The sequence below is a fragment of the Sceloporus occidentalis genome, unplaced genomic scaffold (genome assembly GCF_023333645.1).
Source record: "Sceloporus occidentalis isolate IW3139 unplaced genomic scaffold, rSceOcc1.0.p SCAF_22, whole genome shotgun sequence".
NCBI lineage: Eukaryota > Metazoa > Chordata > Lepidosauria > Squamata > Phrynosomatidae > Sceloporus > Sceloporus occidentalis.
The window spans coordinates 11,718,436-11,744,010 of record NW_028317002.1 but is presented as its reverse complement, the minus strand read 5'-3'; the positions used below and the strand labels follow the sequence as shown (position 1 = coordinate 11,744,010).

The following is a 25,575-nucleotide window of genomic DNA, read 5'->3' as shown; positions in this document are numbered from 1 at the left end:
TGTTTGTAAAATATTGCAGTTCTTCCTATGTCTGTTACTAAATGATCTCCAGGTAGGTTCTGGAAAACAAAAGAGTATAGCATACACCTCAAAAATGGACCAGTCCCTGCAAAATTGTACCCCATTTGTGGGTCTGACTCTTACCACACACCATAGTGGCCATGCTCCTAACACGGGTGTCCAATTTGAACACCTGAAATTTTGTAGGTGTATGCTATGCTTTTTTGTTTCCCAGGACCTACTTAGAGATCACGTAGTAACAGACATAAGAAGAACTGGTGGCAAGAACTTATCTTTGTATATATTTTCTATTATCACAAATGGTCCAAGGAACACGTGTGGCTTTTGAAAGAAGAATTGTGTCACAAGGGCTTAAAAATATAGGAGCATTTCCTTTTCCATTTAATATCAAGACCAGAAAGTGCAGGATAGTGTGATATTCCATTGCTTTTTCTAATTGCAGACATCAACTCCTTTGCTTAAAATGGAAAGAAGATCAACATTTTATGAAAGTCAGGAGGAGGAGACTGAGCAGAAGAAACAAATGCTTCAAATGGGAACCACAACAATGAAAAGAAAATTTAGAACAAGGTTAGGCAGGCTTAATATTTCAGCTAGAATTAGAGAAAATATTGCTTAATGTACTTGTACTGTATGCTATAAGAGCAAATGGGTTTTCTTGAGGATCCTGTCTAGATCCTCTGTGAGATACTGTAAGTTGTAGGGAAGTTATTGTTAATTTTGCAAAGCTATTCTTTTTGAGAAGTACTGGTCTACATATCCTTGTGTGCTTTTTTCATGTTGAACATGCGATTATGTATACTGTATAAGGTTATGCTATAAATTGTCATTTAAATGAGGGTGATTTAGTGATTGGAGTATATCAGCACAATTGCAGAGTTAGAATATATCAGCATAATCATGAAATGATACTTATTGTATTATATTATATTCCGCAGCACTGTAGAACTAGCATAATTACACTTATGTGTTACATATATAAAATACACAGGATATTTTATAGCCCCCCCCCCTCCCCACCATTTACATAAATGGAAAACATGCGGTAGCTCTTTGATTATTTACTAGACTTGTACATTCAGATTAGTACAAACTTCATTTTTGTACGTTTTTCCGATAACGAGGAGGGTCCCTGATGAAACAAACAAAAATGAATGGCAAAACTTCTGAAATTTTGTTAATTGATGTTACTTTTTCTGGGGTCAGGCACCTTAAACAAGCTATGATTAGCATTTTGGCAGCATTCACAGAATTTATGGTTAAGGCTCAAAGGGGGTAACAAGCATTCGGGAGTCCAATAAAGCTAACAGGTGCTGCTTATTAAGTATTAGCAAATGCAAACTGCCCAGGAATCAATCAAGGACAGGATGCAGGAGGGTACATACAGCAAAAGAAAAAAAAAATCTATACTTAACCATTACAATGATACTTCTGCTGAGACGCTGTTCCACACATCTATCACCCTCTCAGTAAAGTAAGTCTTCCTTACATTAAGTAAAGATTTCTTAGATTAAATAAAAGTAAAAATGTAAGGGGTCCTGTTGACCTCAAGCTACTTCTGTAAGGAGACTGTTCCACATATCAACCACCCACTCAGTAAATTAAATCATAGTACAAATGCACAAAAGTAATAAAAGTACATAAGTACAAACTAAATACACCTTAGATAATTTTTATAACAGAATACTTAATATGCAGATGACAATTAACCATTTAAGTGCCTTAATTTACATCTTCAAGCAATGGTTATATTATAATTTAGGGTAGCTTCTATTGCAGGCAGGTACACTACACACCCCCTCCCCTATCAATGTTTTCTCTGCAACAGCACACTCTCTCATGTAGTGACTCAGAGGAGACCAGACAACAGCTGGAGAAGGTAAGTGAGAAGGTGGGGGCACATACAAGGGGGAGAGTGCAGGTGCCACATAGAGGACTGGGGAAGAGGGGACAGGGCACACAGAGAGAGAGAGAGAGACAGACAGACAGACATTTATTTTTGGGCAAACCAACAGTCAAAGAACAAAATTTGTTGTCCAAAAATGAACAAGCCAAAAAGCGAAATTAAAAATTTCTCTGAAATGATTTTGGGCCTTGTGCACAAGTGTATTATTCACTTAATTGGGAGTTTGCAGCTGATGCACTTTAGGGTTCACTGACTCTATTTATTATGAAGAACCAATCCTAGTGTGTTAAGAAAGTCTTGTGTAATGTATAAATAAAATGGTGAGATCATTGCAAGAAATCTCCCCAACATTAACCATACATTATACAGGTTCTGCTCAGCCCTTCTTGCAGGGGTAGCGTACCAGGGTTGCCCCTTCACAATGCATTGTAAAGTTGGTGAGTTGAAATCTATAGCTTATTCTATAATGTTTAGCATAAGGCAGATAAATTGCTGGGAAGATAGATAAGCTAGAAAGAAACATAAAAACATTTTACTTTTGTAGAGCATGTTATTTTGTGATATTGTAGTAATTTAATTCAGAAGTGAAATATTTATGCTGTGTCATTTTTTACATCTCCCAGACTGACTCACCTTTAATAGTATTTAATAGCTCTGTAGTCCATAAAGTGAAACTTCCTAGCGTGTAACATACATGCTGCTCTGGGTGGCAGCCTATTAGCTGTCACTCTGAGCTAAAACAGTAAAATTATTTGTTACTCTTTATCTGTTGTGTTGTGTTAGAAGGAAGAAAACAGCAAGGATTTTTCTAATTTGTTTTTTTTTTTTTGGCGCACAATCATGTTTCCAGTGATGAAGAATTGGATGATATTCCAGTGTCTTCCATTGACCTTTCGGTGGCAAGGGCTGAGCAAGTTCTGAGACCAACCTGGTAATATAACCCGAACAATATGGTAATATAACAAGAACATCACCGGAACAAATGGAGGATTATGCAGCAGGATTGTACATTCTGAGGCCAATATTGCATGGACTCAGCTTCGAGCCATTGATAAAAGTGTACAAGGAAGAATTGGGTGTTTTGAATTTGTAGATAAGTACATTGTTAACCACCATAAAAGAGCGTCTTATTGTTTTGATCAAAGTATACTGTAGATGAACAGTCATAACCAGTTGAGGTCAATGCTTGCTATTAAACAGATTCATTGCCTCTGAAACAGACTGCCTCATTAAAGTGACTTTGTAAGCAGTATTTACAGTGAGTGTAATATATATCAGGTAATCTACACATTGTGCTAACAAAGTTGCAAACAACATTTTGGATTTAGGGACAATTTATTTTGTTTTACCATGAGGCACCATATGCATGTCACATTTCCACTGCTATTAAGGAAAACATATTTAAATATGATGCCATATATGATACATGCAACATGAAGGACCGATTCTGAGTATGTATATTTTTTTGTCTTCATTTATGAGTTGCTTTAGATATGACAATTCTATAAAAAGATGTCAAAAGCAAAACATTTTATGTGTTCCTTATATGCTGTGCACACCTGGATTGATTATCATCAGTATAGCAATTGTAACATACTTATTAGTTTCCCAAATCCAGTATATTTGTCTTTCTACAGGAACACCATCAGACATGACCCCAGAGAGTTTTGGGTGGAAACCAGGAATTGGAGTCATGGGAGCTTTAGGAAGTACATGGATAAGTTGGAGGTCAATGTTATACAGGCTTGCAGATCCTTGCGTGAGAGGGTGGACCGAAAGGCTCTACGCAGAAAGGTAAATATGCCTTAAATACACTATATTGTATAAAAAAGATTTGAGACAACTGACTTTTTATTACAGGGACTTTTATGACATCACATTCTCAATACATAGACATTAATATGTAGTTGGTTCCCCCTTTGCAACTAAAACAGCTTCCCCTCTTCAGGGAAGATGTTAGAAGTGTTTCTTTGGAAGTTTTTTGCCCATTCACCCAATAGAGCATTTGTGAGGCCATGCACTGATGTTGCATGAGAATGCCTGGCTCACAATCTCTGTTCCAGTTCGCCAAAGGTTAATATGGGGTTCTGTGCGGGCCAGTGAAGTTCTTCAACAAACTCATCCTTTATAGACCTTGCTTTGTTCACAGGGGCACTGGACCCTCAAAGTTGGAAACATTGAATTGTCCAAAATGTCTTGGTATGCTGTAGCATTAACTTTAACCTTTACTGGAGCTAAGGTGCCTAGCCCAACCTCTACTAACATTTGCAGTAGGCAATATGCATTCCATTAGGTAGAGTCCACCAAATCCACCAAATCCAGATTCGTCCATCAGACTTCCAGATGGTGAAGCGTGATTGATTACTCCGGAGAACAAATTTTCACTGCTCCAGAGTCAAGTGAAGCTGTGCTTTATACCACTCCAGATGACGCTCGGCATTGCGCATTGTGACCTTTGGCATGTGTGCAGCTGCTCAGCTATGGAAACCCATTTGGAAACCCTATGGAAACTCATGAAGCTCCTGACACAGGCAGTTTGGAACTCTGTAGTGAATGATGCTACAAAGGACATCATTTTTATGCACTACGCTCTTCCGGACTTGGCAGCCCAGCTATGCAAGTGTGTGTGGTCTACTGCTTTGTGGCTGAGGTGTTGCTACTAATAGACATTTCCACATCACAATAATAGCCAATGGAGATGGCTTATATTTTAATAATCATTCAATAATTAGGGGGGTTTCCCAATACTCTTATCCATATAGTGTATGCCTATTACCCCATTATATTATGAAGTATAATCTCTCTCTAAACGTTTTGTCTTATAGAGGTGCAAGTCAACAACAATATTATAAGGACATTCCCATCGATCATGGAAACAAAATTATTTTTTTTCATTGTACCCGTCTAGCTATAGATTAGCTGTCAGCATGCTAGTACCTTTTTTTAACATGTTACACTAAGCTGCTGGGCCCATACACCAACCCTTGCTCATAGGCAGGGATCATAGCTTTTATTTAAGCTGTTAGAGAAGCTACTATTTTTAAAGCTAGTGCAGGCATTCAAACAAAAAGGGTCTTGCAAGAAAGTGTTGAGAATTTTTTGGAGCAATGTGAATACTCGGACCACATATGAGATACACAGTTCAACCTTATTTGCCAACCACATATCCTATGCATAAATATTAAGTAATACAAAAGCACCAAATAAGAAGGCACTCCAGGGCAATGTTGCAAGACCCAATGCTTAACCTGTCAGGGCCTGAGTAAACCCACAATACCATAGGGCCTATTGATTTTATGCCATTTGAGGGGTTTTTTAGTACACCTCATTTATGGATTTTTCTTAAGTAATGTTGGCACACAAAATATGCCAGATATCCACATTCAATCTTGACATTACTTTATAATTATGTATAATTGCATAAAACGTGTCCCTAAATTTCACTAAAAACATCTGTTCATATTATTCAAATAAATGAAGGCCGCTTGCATGCTCATGGAACACTCTTATAGTCCAACTGTATTTCACCCTGTGGGTTGGTTTAGGACTCATGTCAGCAATGAGTTTGGGCCTTTGTGTAGCATTTCTCTGAACAATAATATACAGGCAAAGCAAGTGTTTGAGGGATTTAAATGTTTAATACAAAAGAAATTGCTGTAAAACACGGAGTGACTGTTCTTTTATGTGTAGGCTGAGGAGAAATGCAGACAGATGAAAGAGTTCAGAGAGCTATGTGGAAGACGAGCCCCTATGTTCTGGGTACCTCTAAGAGCACATTGCGTGTGGGAGCGGATGTCCGTCACGCTTGTCTGCACTGTACTAGGAAACCCCAAACCTCTCATACAATGGTAAGTTAGCAGTACTAAGAATGTACTTGCTTACTACTGTGAAAATATTTTGTGTAGACCCATGAATCACTGTCACTGTTTGTCTGTGGAGATGGCTGCCTATGTGCCTGATTTTTTTTCCACCTGTTGGCAGTGGCGTCTCCAGGTTCCATATTTAGGGGGGGCACATGGGGGGCCAGGGACCAAAGTAGGGGGGCCAATTATAAAACGGTACATATACACTAATATATATATATATATATATATATATATATATATATACATACACACACACACACACACGTTAGACGTGCATTTTTAACTATATAATATGCACTTATCTCTTTGAAGTAAAGACTGTGATTAAAATATGATTTCAAAATAACAGCTAAAGTGACAGTTATTTTTCATTCTTTAATATTAGCCCCTGCTGACAATATATATAAATATTAGACCCTGCTGCAGATATATAGAAATATTACACGCTGCTTCCGATATATATTAAAATTAACCCCTGCTGCGGATATATATTAATATTAGCCCCTGCTGCGGATACATACTTATATTATACCCTGCTGCCGATATACATACAAATTATACCCTGCTGCCAACATATATTAATATTAGCCCCTACTGCCGATATATAGTATTAGTCCCTGCAGCCAATATATATAAATATTAGCCCCTGCAGCCAATATTTATTGATAATAGGCCCTGCAGCCAATATATATTAATATTAGCCCCTGCTGCCGATATATATAAACATTAGTCCCAGCTTCCGATATATATTAATATTAGCCCCTGCAGCCAATATATATTAATATTAGACCCTGCTGCCAATATATTTGCCACACTGACTGCAGATCAGGGGAAGACAGTGAGTCAGTGCAGTGTTCCCTCCTTCTGACTGCACCGTGACATTGAGAGGTCCTCTCCCCTGTAATCATCCCCAGAGTCCCTTTGTCCCCTCATTCACTAAACCATAGCGTTCTTTTACTTACACCCTGTAGTTCAGGTATAGATCAAATAAACAACACATGGAAACAGCACATGCAACTGAATGAGATTAAAAAAAAACTTGTATTTGCAGGTATACATAAATAATGTATGGAAACATAGCATTGCAGGTATAAACCAACAGAACACACAAACCCAGCATTGCAGGTATATATCAACTGGAAATCACATGTACACTCAGCACTGAAGGTATAGATCAAATAAACAACACATGGAAACAGCACTCCAGGTATTGATCAACTGAATAAGACATACAAATCCTATATTTGCAGGTAAGCATTAATAATGTATGGAAATATAGCCGATACAGATGAACAGAATGACACAAAACCCAGCTTTGCAGATATAAATCAATTGGAAATTACATATAAACTCTGCATTAAAGGTATAGATAAAACCCCCTAAATTACAGGCATAGATCACTGGTCACACACCCCAAAGCCAACCCTGGTGTCCACACTGCCCACATAGAACCTGACCAGCACCTAAGTTACACATTATGTCAACTTTGTCCCCAAACAGCTGAACGTACGCCGTTTTTGTCCCATAAAGACCTCTCCCTCCCAATCTATCCTATCTACCCCCTCTCCCTCCCTATCTACCACAACTGCCTCCCAATCTATCCTATGTACCCCCCTCTCCCTCCCAATCTATCCTATGTACCCCCCTCTCCCTCCCAATCTATCCTATCTATCCCCTCTCCCTCCCAATGTATCCCATCCACCCCCATCTCCCTCCCAATCTACACCCTCTCCCTCCCAATCTATCCCATCTACCCCCCTCTCCCTCCCAATCTATCCTATCTACCCCCTCTCCCTCCCAATCTATCCTATCTACCCCCTCTCCCTCCCAATCTATCCTTATCTACCCCTTCTCACTTCCTACCTCTTCTGACTTTCTAACCCCCCCTTTGAAGTTCACTTACCTTGGGCTTGTCCAGCGGTGAGATCGCGAGGTCTCTGTATCCCTGGTTCTGCCGGCTTCACTGCTGGGCGCCGGATATGACGACATATACCGGCGCTCGGCTTGAAATGCCTGCACTGCGAACCAGGAAGAGGCCTCGCGGTCGCGGAGAAGAGTGAGAGGCGCCGAACGGTTGCTGAGAACTTATTCCTCAGCAACCGCTCGGCGCCTCTCACTCTCTCCTCCGGGTCTATTAAAAAAAAAAAGCCGGCGTTTCAATTGGGGGGGCACAGCATGATGTAGGGGGGGCCATGGCCCCCTCTGGCCCCCCCCTGCCGACGCCACTGCCTGTTGGCAATTGGTGAAGTTGAAACACCTAGACATAATAGTTATGAGAGATGTCCACATACTTTTGGTAATATAGTGTACCAGACCTACATAGCTATATATATTTGGGTCATTCAAGTAAAAGTAAAGCTTTGCTACAGGTAGTCTACATTATCAGCAAAGCTGCTTATGTGCATATGACCACAAGCCATGACTGGAATTGTTAATTACATATAATTACACTATTATTATTATCTTCTTGGAAGATACTTCCGGAAATAAGACTTCTAAGTGAGTAACCTCTGGTTCATATTGTATGGTGTGTTTTTCTGATCAAAAATGTTACAACATGCAGCTGGAACATTGTGTTCTACGAGTGTGAACCATTTCTATCCTGAATGAGTGGGTTGAAAACATCTTAAAAACCTTTGTAGAGGTGTGGACTTTATGCCATGTTCCCCATTCTCTTTATTCTTGGGGTACAGATTAACTTAAAATAATAGGAATAATGATAATAATAGGCCATATCCAGGCATGGTCTGCAAATCCATCTATCCTGAACCACTAGGGAATTAATTAATGAAAATATATAGATGGAGTTACAGATGAGTGACACAGGATGCCAGGTGTTAATGCAGAATGGATGGTGAGCATACCTGGGAACTGGGAGATTTCCGGGTGAAGCACCGCTTTTCCAGTTCACCAGGTCAATACCCAAATCCTCCGTGTTTCCCACGGACATCAGCGGGAACTCCAACTGAAAACAAGAGACAGAGCTTGGATAAATGTAAAAACAATATGTTTAATACAAAGACAAAAAATATACAATACATTCAATAACCGAAATACAGAGACAAAGAAAAAAAAATAATATATATATATATATATAAGACCTCAATAATTGAGTACAAATATATAAGTAAAACAAAAGCAGTGGAGTGATGTTCAACCTGCACCACTAGGGGTTAAAACAATAAATATACAGGGAGAACCGAGAAAAAAATAAATATACTGTGTATATCTAAAAGAAGAACACTTTCCACTGGTAATGACTGTGCCTGTCCAGGCTTGCACCCACAAACAACAAGCAGGAACTCCCACTGACGTCAGGGCCCAAAGAAAGTGTTTCCTGAGCCCAATGCCCAATTGTAATTATAGAGATACTAAGCTTTATTTTTTGCTATTAAGCAAGGATACAGCAATCATAGATTTTAATGGTGTCTATATTTAAGTCAAATTTGTAGTGCCATTTCGGGCCACTAGGTTGCACCATTGTTATAGTGTTCACAAGTCATAGAAACAGAATCATATAATTTGACAGCCAATAAGAACCCTTCGGTCTCAAGTCTGATGCAAATATTCATTGGTCTCATCTTAGATTTAGGATAGCCATATGTTTATGCATGTTAAAATTCCCTCACTGTATTACACTTATCTACAATTGAAACTATATTACATTACATCTAAACCTAATGTACCGTAATTCATAGAAATCTAGCAATTTCTCCTCTGAAATAAACTTTTCTGGACTTTGTTAAATTTCTTTAGTTATTTAAATGTTTCTACCACATCTCCATCTGTCTCCTTTCCTCCAAGCTATACATATGGAGCTCCCTAATGCTTTCCTGGTATCCCGCAAACCATTTGCTATTTTAGTAGCTGTCCTCTGAATTCTCTCCAAAATGTTATGGTGTCTTCAGAAGTGTAGCCAATACTAAATGTAGACAGTAAATGAGCTCTGATCAGAGTTCAATGAAGTGGCATAACAACCTCCTTCTTTCTGCTACCAAGTATAATAGTATAATTGTATAATAGCTATCCAACCCAGTGCTGCAGGGAACCTGGATCCTTCTCTATGGCAGCCGGTGGGCTGCTGGCACCACTTCCTCTGGGGCTTCTATGACGGAATACGGCATCACATGACCTTCCGGTGCTCCACCATAGAAGCCCTGACGGAAGTGAAGCCGGTGAACTTTTGCGGGATGCGCACAGACAACCTCTGCTGCTGCCGGCACTTCCGATGGGGTTCTATGGTTGAGCACCTGAAGGTCATGTGATGCCGGCGCTCAGTCATAGAAGCTGTGGCGGAAGTACTGGCCAGCAGCAGCAGGGGTCTGCATCGCACACACCTCCACCGGCTGCCCCACTAGACACCAGGGAGTCTGAAGCATGAGTCACAAGTAAAGGGATGGACCAGTAAGTCGGGGGGGATGTAAAAGTGACATGGTTTTCTGGAGGCATAGTGGTATATAGGGTGTTAAAAGGCATATCAAGGAGGCAGAGTGGAATATAGGGGGTTTAAAGGCATATCAGGGAGGCAGATTGGCATATAGGAGTGTATAAGGCATGTCTGGGGGGTGGCAAATAGGGGGTTAAAAGGCATGTCAGGGAGGCAGAGTGGCATATATGGGTGTATAAGGCATATCTGGGGCAGAGTGGCATATAGGGGGTTTACGGCAGATGTTCATAACTGGGGCTGAGTGGCAAATAAAAACAAAAAAAATTTCAATCCTAGTTTTTATTAAATATGAAAAATAGTTTACATGTGAATTAATATTTACTAGTAAAACTTTTTTCTCCTATAGGGTAGTCTTATATTCAGGCTTTTTCTTTTTTTTGCTAAATTAATATTCAATTTTTGGGGGGTCGTCTTATAATCAGCAAATTATAATTAAGCAAATAGGGTAATAAGGAAAATAGTACATTAAAGTCCTCATGAAATGTAACATGTCTGTACATACGTGGGTCACTTTAGGAGTAGGAACCTATATCCTATATTTAAAATAGTTACACTTTACAATGCTCTTGGGTATCCCCAGGTTTTTTACATTGATATAACGAATTTATCAGATATTGGTGATTTGTTTCTGTAGATGCAACTGCCTTTTTTGCAGTTCTGACAAGATTAATCTAATCAAGCATATTTTTATTTATAAACTATGGTCTGGGTTAACCCAAGGATAGACATGCGATGAAACTCTTTCACTGGTGGGCCATCATTTCGTGTAAACTCCCTTAAAACCCCATGAGTCCCATAAAAAAGCATTTTGTGTTTTCCACAAGTTGCAAAATCCTCACATCACATCAACATGAACATGCTTTCCTGAGTTCCACCATGTCAGAATCTGTAGCAAATGAGCTCACAATAACTAATGAAAGCCAGGAACACGGATGCTGCTGAGTATTCCCAACCTGGGTCATCTCATATCCCCTAAACAAACTCCACATAGACGTGTGTTTTCACTCATATCTGGAGGATATGTCGTGACTTACTGCATGTCATTAGGTGAACATAATATTGTCCTGTAGACTAGCGATATCTGTTAATACATTTTAATACTTGAATAACTCATATTATTATACAATAGCACCTGATAATTGAAGTTAATTGACCAGATAACACCATAATGCTATACAAATAAAAAGAGAAACATAACAGAAAGGAAATGTGTAAATTATCTTGTGTGCTGAGAATATTGTACTTATTGCTTAGTAATCTTCTTATTGTTTCCCTTTTTAGGTTTAAAAATGGAGAGCCAATTGACCTAAGATCTTCCCCACCCGGGAAATACAGGATCCTAAATGAATATGGAATGCTTACGTTAGAAATCCGCAGGTAAGCATTGAAGAAACTGCAATGAAGTTGGTTGATGGCAGACGAGCCCCCTGCTGGCGACCAATAGACTTTTTAAATCCTGATGCCAAAACTTGGCCTGTGCAGACCATTGGTCTCCCCGCTCCAGGAGTTAAAGGTCTGTACAAGAGACCAATAGAGTTGATCATACAGAAATTTAACTCCTGACTATGAAACTCCGCCTGGGGAGACTATTGGTCTCCCCCCTCCAAGAGTTAAAGCTCCGAATGAGCGAACCTATTGGTCGCTGGCAGGGAGCTCCCCTGGCAGCCTGGGTACCCCAGGTGGAGTTTCGCCATCAGGAGTTAAAGGTCCATAAGAGTGACTCTATTGGTCGCCGGCAGGGGCCTCCTTCCCAACTGATTGGTTGATTGGTTTTGGACATCCACTTTTCTCCTCTGACTTGTCTCCCGTCCCCCCTTCTTGCCACATCCCCAACACAAATGTCCCCTTTTGGACATCTTAAATGTTAAGGGTATATCGTTTTGTGTCTTCCTTCAATATTGAGATATTGCTTTTTGTGGTAAATTAACTAGAATAAGACCAAGGATAGAACCTTCTATATTCTGTGTTTTAATCAACACCTAGTCTAAGTATAATTCATTTCTCCCAATTGTGTGAGTGTTTAATAAATAAAAAATCTGTTGTGTGGCATAATACGGAAAAGAAAAAATGTCGGTGCGCTAAGCTAGTCTCAGGCTCAAATAATACAAATGTATAATATGAGGCCTACCAAACAGTGTGAGCATGCTGCAAATACAGTGTGTTGGCTGTACAATGTATACAAAAAACAAAATACTGTCTGCGCTTCTCACCCTAATAAAGTTGGCAACAAATATATAAACATAATATAAATGAGAGGTTTTGGTTATATGAATTGGCCAAAGCATAATTAAGCTCACCCGCCACGTCAAGGCACACTCTCAATAGGGTGAGAACCTACTCTCACCTCCTACATAGTGGGCACACAAAGCAGTTTATACTGCTACCAAAACCAAATTAATGTGTTGGGGGAGGTGCAATTAAACCTCCTCCCATTTAACCCCTGGACAGCAAGCTGCAACCAGACTAATGAGGAGCCAACAACCTCAAATATGTGCAAACAGGGAAAAGAAAAAATGTCGGTGCGCTAAGCTAGTCTCAGGCTCAAATAATACAAATGTATAATATGAGGCCTACCAAACAGTGTGAGCATGCTGCAAATACAGTGTGTTGGCTGTACAATGTATACAAAAAACAAAATACTGTCTGCGCTTCTCACCCTAATAAAGTTGGCAACAAATATATAAACATAATATAAATGAGAGGTTTTGGTTATATGAATTGGCCAAAGCATAATTAAGCTCACCCGCCACGTCAAGGCACACTCTCAATAGGGTGAGAACCTACTCTCACCTCCTACATAGTGGGCACACAAAGCAGTTTATACTGCTACCAAAACCAAATTAATGTGTTGGGGGAGGTGCAATTAAACCTCCTCCCATTTAACCCCTGGACAGCAAGCTGCAACCAGACTAATGAGGAGCCAACAACCTCAAATATGTGCAAACAGGGAAAAGAAAAAATGTCGGTGCGCTAAGCTAGTCTCAGGCTCAAATAATACAAATGTATAATATGAGGCCTACCAAACAGTGTGAGCATGCTGCAAATACAGTGTGTTGGCTGTACAATGTATACAAAAAACAAAATACTGTCTGCGCTTCTCACCCTAATAAAGTTGGCAACAAATATATAAACATAATATAAATGAGAGGTTTTGGTTATATGAATTGGCCAAAGCATAATTAAGCTCACCCGCCACGTCAAGGCACACTCTCAATAGGGTGAGAACCTACTCTCACCTCCTACATAGTGGGCACACAAAGCAGTTTATACTGCTACCAAAACCAAATTAATGTGTTGGGGGAGGTGCAATTAAACCTCCTCCCATTTAACCCCTGGACAGCAAGCTGCAACCAGACTAATGAGGAGCCAACAACCTCAAATATGTGCAAACAGGGAAAAGAAAAAATGTCGGTGCGCTAAGCTAGTCTCAGGCTCAAATAATACAAATGTATAATATGAGGCCTACCAAACAGTGTGAGCATGCTGCAAATACAGTGTGTTGGCTGTACAATGTATACAAAAAACAAAATACTGTCTGCGCTTCTCACCCTAATAAAGTTGGCAACAAATATATAAACATAATATAAATGAGAGGTTTTGGTTATATGAATTGGCCAAAGCATAATTAAGCTCACCCGCCACGTCAAGGCACACTCTCAATAGGGTGAGAACCTACTCTCACCTCCTACATAGTGGGCACACAAAGCAGTTTATACTGCTACCAAAACCAAATTAATGTGTTGGGGGAGGTGCAATTAAACCTCCTCCCATTTAACCCCTGGACAGCAAGCTGCAACCAGACTAATGAGGAGCCAACAACCTCAAATATGTGCAAACAGGGAAAAGAAAAAATGTCGGTGCGCTAAGCTAGTCTCAGGCTCAAATAATACAAATGTATAATATGAGGCCTACCAAACAGTGTGAGCATGCTGCAAATACAGTGTGTTGGCTGTACAATGTATACAAAAAACAAAATACTGTCTGCGCTTCTCACCCTAATAAAGTTGGCAACAAATATATAAACATAATATAAATGAGAGGTTTTGGTTATATGAATTGGCCAAAGCATAATTAAGCTCACCCGCCACATCAAGGCACACTCTCAATAGGGTGAGAACCTACTCTCACCTCCTACATAGTGGGCACACAAAGCAGTTTATACTGCTACCAAAACCAAATTAATGTGTTGGGGGAGGTGCAATTAAACCTCCTCCCATTTAACCCCTGGACAGCAAGCTGCAACCAGACTAATGAGGAGCCAACAACCTCAAATATGTGCAAACAGGGAAAAGAAAAAATGTCGGTGCGCTAAGCTAGTCTCAGGCTCAAATAATACAAATGTATAATATGAGGCCTACCAAACAGTGTGAGCATGCTGCAAATACAGTGTGTTGGCTGTACAATGTATACAAAAAACAAAATACTGTCTGCGCTTCTCACCCTAATAAAGTTGGCAACAAATATATAAACATAATATAAATGAGAGGTTTTGGTTATATGAATTGGCCAAAGCATAATTAAGCTCACCCGCCACGTCAAGGCACAATACAAATACATGTGGCATAATACAAAAGCATTTGCAAACGGTAAGCAAGTTAGTTTAATGTGACTCCTGATTCATAAAACCACGTTGAACATCTACAGATTTGAACAAATCCTTAAAAAAATAGTAATGAAGGTCTGTCACTGAAAAAAGCTTCTGAAATACTTGGGGGGGGGGGGAAATCCCATCCAGTAAAGTTGATTTATAAACCTGTAGTATATTCAGTCACTCTTGAGTTCTCTCTCCTTTGGGTCAGCCATGTAAATTATGATGTTACATTTTCATTTAATTGGGAGATCACTGGAACATACATTTTCTGTTTTCATTCTTATGCATTGATATTTATAAAAAACTTTGTCGAGCGTGTTCTACTTTCATTTGCAATTATTTTCTCATTTATCAAAACTAATGTATTTGCTTTTTATATTTTCATACAATTTGTTATATCTTGATGTTAAGGTTTTTTCCAAAACCCAGACTTTCATGTGCTAAATTCATTTTCACCCACCAGGGGCACACATCATGGTGGATTAAGTTTCTTATGTTTTAGGATCTTATGTTCTGTGATTTAAGTTGAGCTAAAAGTCCGCATACCCAAGTGAATTGATTAGTAGTAGTTTGTTATGGATTTCACTGTATTGATTACCGCCTAAAATGGCTAGAAGTGGCTGAGGCCTTCAAAAAAACTTATTAAACCAAACAAAAGCTACCACATAAACGAACAGTGAAATCCGAAAACACCTAGTGACAGAACAGTATATAACACACAAACTGTAGACAATAGTTGTTGCAACAGAATACATGAACACAGTATTCTAACAAAAATCCACATACACATTTATTTGGGGATTGGTCGGGTAGTTCAATCACAAAAAAAAAAACATTTTCCACCACCATAAATACCAAATCAGGTTTTGACAGGTCACAGAACATAGCCCTGGATGCCAGTATCACAATGTTTCTATTCTTTGTGATGTTTTCCCTATAAATAGATGCTCTCTGGAAGACTCTGCTGATTACAGTGTGGTAGCTACAAATACATTTGGACAAGCAACCTCCTTCGCTAATGTACTCGTAAGACGTAAGTACATCATAAAAGATATAACATGATTTCACATAGGAAAACTTGAGTTTATTACCAGGCCATGCTAGCATGCCACTAGCACCAGTGATATCTGGGAAGATAGATTAATATTTCTCAAATAAAAAAAACCTTAAAAAATACTCAGATAATTAAAAATAATTAACAGAAAACAAACTCGCTTATGCTCTGTTGATGTTGTTCGGAGGCTTATGTTGCTCTTACTCCTTCATTTTCCTTGTTGTGACAACTATATTTATGCTTGTTTTTCAGAATATGTAGGAATGAAATCAGGATGGGATTCTGTTTCATATCCTGGTAAGTACAATAATAGTCAATTGTTAGCTTTTCCAAGCAAGCTAGATAGCAGCCATTGTTGTAATAAACATTTTCAGTTAGTAGTTTTCTGTTCCTTTGAAGCTCACACAATCCGTCTTTTCTCTCCACTCTCTCTTCAAATTGCTGTCATATATCGCCCTCCAAGTCGTACCTTGCAGTTCTTTGACCACCTTTCTGCCTGGCTCCCTTTCTTCCTCTCTCCTAATATCCCCTGTCTTATTCTGGGTGACTTTAACATTCCTTTAGATATATCTAACAACTCTGCTAGCTCCAAACTCCTCTCCCTGACATCCTCCTCTGGTCTCTCTCAATGGACTAATTCCCCTACGCACACCGAGGGACACTCACTTGATCTGGTTTTCTCCAGATCATGCTCCCTTTCAGACTTCTCCATCTACCTGTTCCCTCTGTCTGACCACCACCTTCTATCCTTTTCTCCAGTGCTAACCCCTAACAAGAGAAACTTACAGCGCTCACCTCATACTTGTAGGCCATTACCAGACAATACCATTACCCAACTGTCAGCCTCACTTGAACCTCTTACCTTCCATGTTAACCCTTTCCTGCCCAGACACAGCAGCCTCTTTTTATAACAACACACTTGCTTCATCCCTCGACACCATAGCTCCAATTACTACATGTTACCCCCGACAATTTAAACGCCAACCATGGCATACCAAAACCACACGGTTTCTTCAGAAGTGCTGCCGCACGGCTGAGCGTTACTTCAGAAAATCCAAATCCAGCGAAGACTTTACTCACTATAAAATCATGCTCCACACCTACAACTCTGCCCTCTCTCTCACCAAACAGCTCTACTTCTCCACTCTCATATCCTCTCTTTCTTCCAACCCACGACGCCTTTTTTCTACTTTCAACTCCCTTCTCTGTCCCTCCATACCCACACCACAAAGCTCTCTCACTGCCCAAGATCTTGCTACCCACTTCAAAGAGAAGATTGAGACTATTAGGAAAGACCTCTCTTCCTTACAACTCCCTCCTACACCACTCACCACCACTCTCTCCACTCCTACTACACTAACTGCCTTTTCCCCTACAACCGAAGAAGAGAGAGTCACTCTTCTTTCTTCCTCTCCCCCAACAACCTGTCCCCTCGACCCCATCCCTTCACACCTCACAAAGTCTCTATGTCCATCCCTTGGTCCATCACTTACCCACCTATTTCATCTTTCTCTATCATCTGGAACTGTACCATCTGCCTTCAAGCATGCGCTAATCACACCAATTCTAAAGAATCCTTCCTCAGATCCCGTCTGTTTCACTAACTACCGCCCTATCTCTCTGCTTCCTTTTACCTCTAAACTGCTTGAATGGATTGTGTACAATTGCCTCACTAACTTCCTCTCCTCTAATTCCCTCCTTGACCCTCTACAGTCTGGTTTCAAACCCCTTCACTCTACTGAAACAGCTCTAACAAAAGTCTCCAATGACTTGCTCTCTACCGAAGCAAAATGTCACTACTCTATTCTAATTCTACTGGATCTCTCTGCTGCTTTCGATACTGTTGATCACCACCTTCTTCTAGACTCGCTTGCTTCTATAGGCATTCGAGATACAGCTCTCTCCTGGATCTCCTCATATCTGTCTAACCGTTCCTGCTCTGGCAAGACATCATCGCCCCTTCCACTTTCGGTTGGTGTCCCCCAAGGTTCAGTCCTTGGCCCTCTGCTGTTCTCTCTTTATACTTCCTCTCTTGGCAAACTAATCAACTCATTTGGCCTCCAGTATCACCTATATGCAGTGGTGTCGCTACAGGGGGGCAATTGCCCCCCCTAGGATATTCCTTGCCCCTCCTGTTGCCCCCCCACCGAATTTGGAGCCACCCAGGACAGCCCGCAATGGGACTTTAACCCCTTGACTGCTAACGACGGCATGGTGCCGTCGCTAGCAGTCACAGTCAGGTGCTAACGACGGCACCATGCCGTCACTTGCACTACCCTACCTTGATGGAGGTCTGTGGACCTCCATCACCACCTACCCTGGCGATCTGCCCCCAAACTGAAGGGCATCACCGGGGCCACCCGATCCGGCTGGTGACGTCTCGCGCAACTTTATTAACAACTGACAATTGTCAGTTAAAGAGGTATGGGGGCATGCTGCTTTGATGCCTGTACCTCACCTTTCCAACGGTATATAGCTTGTAAAAGAATAATAAATAAGAATAAAAAATACTAAAAAAATTATTTGGGTGTCTCTAAAGGCAGATAAAAAAAGATCAAAATTGCCTAGAGACCCCCAAATTAAATTATTTAAACATAAAGTAGTTTAACTTTAAAAAAAAAAAAGTTTAAGTATTCTAGCTAAATGATCACTGTGGTAGCCAATGTTACCACAGTGATCATATAGCTATAAAAAGTCACATTCCCTTTTTAAAAATGGCCGATACTAATTTTTAATCCCACGATTAATGGGGTGAATGGGGATATGAAAGGTGTGTGAATGATCAGTAATTAGGGTGAAGCCTTGACGTGGCATTACTGCTCACGTAGGAAGTTAAATTATGGCACAAAAAGTACACATTTGCAAGAACTACACCCCTTGCCGCATTAAATGAGGGGCTGCATGTGTTTCTAGTACAAACCTGGAGTGCGCAAGACACAAATGAACATGTCGCTATGGTTAGAAAAAACATATTTTCTAGCCAAAGCGACATATTCCATCATTATTTGTGCACTCAACTTTTGTCCTAGAAATACATGTAGCCCCTCATTTGAAGCTCCAAGGGGCGTAGTTTCTTAAAATGGATGAATTGTCCGAATGAGGGAGAGCATGCGTTAATGTGTGGATGAATTGTCTGAATGAGGGAGAGCATGAGTTAATGTGTTTGTGTGTATCATAGATGTATAATTGTGGAAGGGCAAAGATGGCACTAGCAGGATGTTTGAGCCTTGGGGACCAAGATGGCACAGGCAGGGTGTATATGGGACAAAGATGGCAAATCGTATGTGTGTTATCTGGTTGCTGGTAAGGTTCTATGTGGGCAGTGTGGACGCCAGGGCTGGCTTTGGGGTGTGCAACCTGTGATCTATGCCTGTAATTTAGGGGGTTTTAAATATACTTTCAATGCTGTGTTTTTATGTGAATTCCAATTGATCTACACCTGCAAAGCTGGGTTTCTGTGTTATTCTGTAGATCCATATCTGGTATGCTATGTTTCCATACATTATTTATGTATACCTGCAAATACAGGGTTTGTATGTCTTGTTCGGTTGATTAATACCTGCAATGCTGTTTCCATGTATTTATTTGATCTATACCTACAATGCTACGTTTCATATATTATTATTGTATACCTGCAAATACAGGATTTGTATGTCTGATTCTGTTGATTTGATATATACCTTCAGTGCTGAGATCACAAGTGAATTTCAATTGATCTATACATGCAAAGCTGGGTTTGTGTGTTAATGTGTTGATCTATACCTGCTATCAGCAGCAGGGTCTAATATTTATATATATATTTATATATATCGGCAACTGGGGCTAATATTACTATATATGGGCAGCAGGGGCTAATATATATATATATCAGCAGCAGGATCTAATATTAGGCCCTGAAATCATTTAGTGCAAAAGTTAAGGTATTGTGTTGTTTAAAGGATTTCCAGGATTAGTCGTACTAAATTGTGGCTTCAGGCTTCCCATGTTGAATGATTAAGTATTGTATTATCCAATAACAAAATTATCATTCCATAGCACATTACTTTTGGCTATATATATATATATATATATATATATATATATATATATGTGTGTGTGTATATATATATATGTTTTTTCAGTGGTATGATTTAATGGTGGAAATTATTAATGCCCCCCCAGTTTGACTGTGGTATCTTGTGTGCCCCCCCCTATATATTGTTTCTAGAGTCGCCACTGCCTATATGCAGATGATACCCAAATCTACCTGTCTTCTGATCTCTCTCCATCTCTCCTGTCCCGTATTACCAATTGCTTGTCTGCTATTTCTTCATGGATGTCACAACGCTACCTGAAACTTAATCTTTCTAAAACTGAACTCATTATCTTCCCTCCCTCCATCTCCACTCCACTACCTGAATTCTCTATCACCATTAAAAACACGACTATCTCTCTCCTACTAACCAGGCCCGATGCCTTGGGGTCATCCTTGACTCAAACCTCTCCTTCATCCCTCACATTCAGTCCCTCGCCAGATCCTGCCGCTTGCACCTAAAAAACATCTCTCGTATCCGCCCATTCCTCACCCAGGAATCCACAAAAACCCTGGTTCATTCCCTTATCATTTCCCATCTTGACTACTGCAACACTCTTCTGGTTGGCACTCCACTGTCTCGACTCTCTCCTCTACAGTCTATCCTAAATGCCGCTGCTAGGCTCATCTTCCTTGCACGTCGCTCCTCTTCTGCTTCCCCCCTCTGTGAAACCCTCCACTGGCTCCCAATTACCTTTTAGAATTAAATTTAAGATCCTGGTACTGACAAATAAGGCCATCCATAATACTGCTCCTCCGTACATTTCTGACCTCATTAGAAAATACTCTCCTACTCGATCCCTACGTTCCTCCCATGGGCTAAGGCTCTCCTCCTCACTCATCACCTCTTCCTTTTCCCGTCTACAAGATTTCACTCGAGCTGCCCCATATCTCTGGAATCTACTCTCAAGGAACCTTCAGCATTCACCCTCCCTCCCGACATTCAAGAAACATCTAAAAACCCACTTCTTCAGAGAAGCATACCATCTTAGCTGCTAGAACCTCCTTGTCATCGATACAACCCCACACTACCTCTCACCCTTTCTCTATGCCTTATGTTTGTCACCCCATTTCCCTCTAGATTGTAAGCTTGCGAGCAGGGCTCTCTCCACCAAATGTATCGGTTTGTCTTAGTCTGTCAATTCATGTCTTGTCATATCCCTTGAATTTATGTATTGTATTACATAGTAACATAGTAACATAGTTCATAAGGTTGAAAAAAGACCAAAGTCCATCAAGTTCAACCTATATACATATTGTGTCCCTACTGTGTTGATCCAGAGGAAGGCAAAAAACCCTTATGAAGCAGATGCCAATTGCCCCATACCAGGGGGAAAATTCCTTCCCGACTCCAAATATGGCAATCAGAATAAATCCCTGGATCAACGTTCTGTCCCTATTAATCTAATATCCATAACTTGTAATATTATTGCTTTCAAGAAACACGTCCAGGCTCCTTTTGAACTCTTTTATTGAGTTTACCATCACCACTTCCTCTGGCAGAGAGTTCCATAATCTCACCGCTCTTACTGTAAAGAACCCCCGTCTGTGCTGGTGTAGAAACCTTCTTTCCTCCAGCCGTAGAGGATGTCCCCTTGTTATAGATACAGTCCTGGGTATAAATAGGTCCTGGGAGTGATCTCTGTACTGTCCCCTTATATATTTATACATAGTTATTAAGTCCCCCCTAAGCCGTCTTTTTTCCAAACTAAATAACCCCAATTCTGATAATCTTTCTGGGTACTGTAGTCCTCCCATTCCCCTTATTACTCTGGTTGCCCGTCTTTGAACCCTCTCCAGCTCCACTATATCTTTCTTGTACACTGGTGCCCAGTACTGTACACAGTATTCCATGTGTGGTCTGACTAGTGACTTGTACAGGGGTAGAATTATTTCCTTGTCGTGGGCATCTATGCCCCTTTTGATGCACCCCATGATTTTATTTGCCTTAGCAGCAGCTGCCTGACACTGGTCGCTACAGGTAAATTTACTGTTAACTAAAACTCCTAAGTCCTTTTCCATGTCAGTCGTCCCCAGTGTTTTCCCATTTAATACATATTCCCAGCCTGGATTTTTCTTCCCCATGTGCATAACCTTACATTTATCTGTGTTGAACCTCATCTGCCACATCCCAGCCCAAGCCTCCAACCTATGCAGATCCATTTGTAATCGTGCGCTGTCCTCTATTGTGTTAACCACGTTACAGAGCTTAGTATCGTCTGCAAAGATTGATACTTTACTATGCAATCCCTCTACAAGGTCATTAATAAATATATTAAAAAGAATAGGACCCAAAACTGACCCCTGTGGTACCCCACTAGCAACAGTCACCCACTCAGAGTATGTACCATTAATAACCACCCTCTGTTTCCTATCACTGAGCCAGTTACTTACCCACATACACACATTCTCCCCCAGCCCAAGCATTCTCATTTTATGTACGAGCCTTTTATGTGGCACCGTATCAAATGCTTTGGAAAAATCAAGATATACGACATCCAGCGATTCACCCCGATCCAGTCTTGAGCTCACCTCCTCATAAAAGCTGATCAGGTTAGTTTGACAGGACCGATCCCTTGTAAACCCATGCTGATATGGAGTCATACACTTATTTTCATTGAGATACTCCAAAATAGCATCTCTTAGGAAACCCTCAAACAGTTTACACACAACAGAAGTTAAACTAACAGGCCTATAATTCCCCGGGTCACTTTTTGTCCCCTTTTTGAATATTGGCACAACATTTGCTATGCGCCAGTCCTGGGGAACAGACCCTGTCACTATAGAGTCCTTGAATATTAGAAATAGGGGTCTGTCTATTACATTACTTAACTCCCTTAGAACGCGGGGGTGAATGCCATCTGGACCTGGTGATTTGTCTATTTTGATTTTTTTTAGGCGGCACTGCACTTCTTCCTGGGTTAGACAGGCGACATGTACTGGGGCATTTATCTCATCCTGCTGTATATTACCTGGCATTTCATTTTCCTCTGTGAATACAGCAGAGAAGAATATATTTAATAGATTAGCTTTTTCCTGATCCCCGTCTATAACTTCTCCCTCATTACTTTTTAAGGGGCCAACGCTTTCATTGTTAACCTTTTTACTATTTATATAGTTAAAGAACATTTTGGGGTTTGTCTTACTCTCTTTGGCAATGAGTCTTTCTGTCTCCAATTTTGCTGCTTTTATCTGATTTTTACATATTTTATTTTTTTCCCGATAGCTTTTTAGTGCTTCCTCACTGCCTTCCTGTTTTAGTAGCTTAAATGCCTTTTTTTTTGCCATTTATTGCCCCCTTTACATTTTTATTTATCCACATTGGTTTTCTCTTGTTCCTGACTCTTTTATTCCCATACGGTATGTACCTTTCACAGTGAGAATTTAAGATATTCTTAAAAATCTCCCATTGAGCGTCTGTACTCTTGTTTTTGAGGACATTTTCCCAATTTACAGTGTTAAGGGCTTCTCTTAGTTGATCAAACTTTGCCCTCCTAAAGTGCATAGTTCTTGTGGCTCCTCTAAGAGTTCCCTTATTGAAGGACAAGTTATAATGCATCATATTGTGATGTATTAAGCGCTGCGTAAACTGTTGGCGCTATATAAATAAAGGATAATAATAATAGTGCACCCTTTTTAAATTACTGTATTATAAGACGACCCCCCAAAATTTGAATATTAATTTAGGGATAAAAGAAAAAGCCTGAATATAAGACTTCCCTATAGGAAGAATGTTTTACTAGTAAATATTAATTCAACCGGAAGTTGATCAGAGAGGAGGATACAGGTCCTCTGCAGCGCTGCATGGTCTCTGGATCTTACTCTTGTAGTCAGACTTCTATTTGATGAGATGAGAAAAAAAAAGTTATGTGCTATTGAATTCTATTAGACTCCAATAGCTTGAGCTTTCAGTGGAAGGCCATGGGTCACAACCCAGCTAATGTGAGTAAGGTTTCCAGCCTTAAATTCAAAAATTAGCTTGGTAACACACAATAAATAATTTGTCTAATGCAGAATTGGGTTTTATGGATCTGAAGCTATATAAGGTGCATTCTCATCAAAATGCATTTTGGAGAGGGTATTCATAGTTTTGGCAAGAAATGCACGCCAATCCTAACATTGTATTTAGATATGCTTGCAGCTTTTGTCTGCTGTTTGCCTTCTAGTTACAAATTAACAGTCTTTCAGTTTTCTTTACCTATTATTCCATGATTTATGCCTAGAGTTACATAAATTACAATTATGTATATTTTGAATGTTACACATAAAATGATTTGGTGCCAGAACTTACTTCCTAATGCCAAGAAGAGACAAAGATAAGCATCTGTTCAACAAGGAGATTAGGAAGCTCATAAAATTAGGGGTAAAAAAACCTGAATCACTTGTTTTTTGGCAATCATCGGGATCACTGACATTGGTGGTGTGGACAGCCTATAATTGATACTTGAAGCTCAATGAATACTTTGAGGTTTATTCACTAAGCATTGAATTGTAGTAGATTCATATACATACCACCTCTCTAACGTCATGCATTAAGCTTCCCATTGAGCTTCTTCTGTGAGAATGGTTACGTTGGTCCTGCATGATGTATATTGTGATTAGTGACATTTCTTCAAAGAACTACTTCACAAATACAACTTATCTTCGGAGGTGAAAAAAATGTGCCAACAGACAGCCCTAAAACAAATGTATTCACATATTCAAATCTAGTGGACAACAACCAAGGGCCTTGAATTGCTTAAACATAAGGAGAAAGCACAGTAAGTCTTTTCACAAAAGGGAAGTTAGCCCCAATGCATGGGTAATATGGGAGATGTCTTAAAACTCTTGTTAACTCATTTAACTATACATTATACCGGGCCTTCTCAACCCTTCCCGCAGACGAAGCTTCCTGGGTTCAGGCTTTTATGTTGCATAGTGATAACTGATAAAAACGCCCTCTTTAGTGAATAAACTTTGTGTTTCCCTTTCAAATGTTTCCCAGTTGGATTTTAATGTATTAATTAGTTTCACGTTAATAAAGTTGCTTTATGGCTGTCCAGTTATATACATTATTGTAACACTGAGGTGGGAAAAGCTGGGAAGCTGGAAATATAATGTGTGTGGATGACGATTAAATATTTTGCTATGCTTGTTTTCTTGAAGGGAAAGTGACTCCTTCTCCATTTATTCTATTGTAGCTCTCTTACCGGTCTATGAAGGGGAGTTCACCAGTGTACTAAAACCTGTGTTTGCTAGAGAGAACGAGTATTTTACCCTGTCCTGCTCTGTATCTTCTAGCCTAGAAAGGCATGGACCAAGTGTTCACTGGTTTAGGGATGGTACGTAAACTCCTTTGTTCTGAAATCAATGAATGTATATGTTTATGTTTCAAAACCTGAAACTCTCTTTACTTATGGGTTCATTATTGCAAAAATTATTCTAGGAGTGTAGGTTTCTAAATGACATAACATGTCCACCTCCCTTTTAGCTTCTGAGATAAATAGTGGTAATAATATTGGGTATTAAGAGAGCTCCTTGAGACATCAGCACATAGGCCCTTGAAATACTGTTCTCATAGTTTGTTTTATTTTCTACCCCATTGTGTTACCTCTCTTTTGGTGAAATGTTGCTTCTGA

The 25,575-nt window shown here is 39.9% G+C and overlaps 1 protein-coding gene across 1 annotated transcript in view; it reads left to right on the top strand.

Annotated features, from left to right (window-relative positions):
• Positions 1–484: 484 nt before the first annotated feature.
• LOC149301036 (myomesin-3-like) overlaps positions 485–25,575 on the top strand; it is a 47,949-nt gene continuing 22,858 nt past the window's right edge. The window contains exons 1-8 of the mRNA XM_089484589.1: positions 485–591; positions 2,778–2,858; positions 3,565–3,721; positions 5,618–5,775; positions 11,522–11,617; positions 15,776–15,864; positions 16,138–16,182; positions 25,138–25,278. Of these exons, the coding sequence (XP_089340715.1) occupies positions 485–591; positions 2,778–2,858; positions 3,565–3,721; positions 5,618–5,775; positions 11,522–11,617; positions 15,776–15,864; positions 16,138–16,182; positions 25,138–25,278 (874 nt within the window). The remainder of the gene's footprint in view (positions 592–2,777; positions 2,859–3,564; positions 3,722–5,617; positions 5,776–11,521; positions 11,618–15,775; positions 15,865–16,137; positions 16,183–25,137; positions 25,279–25,575) is intronic.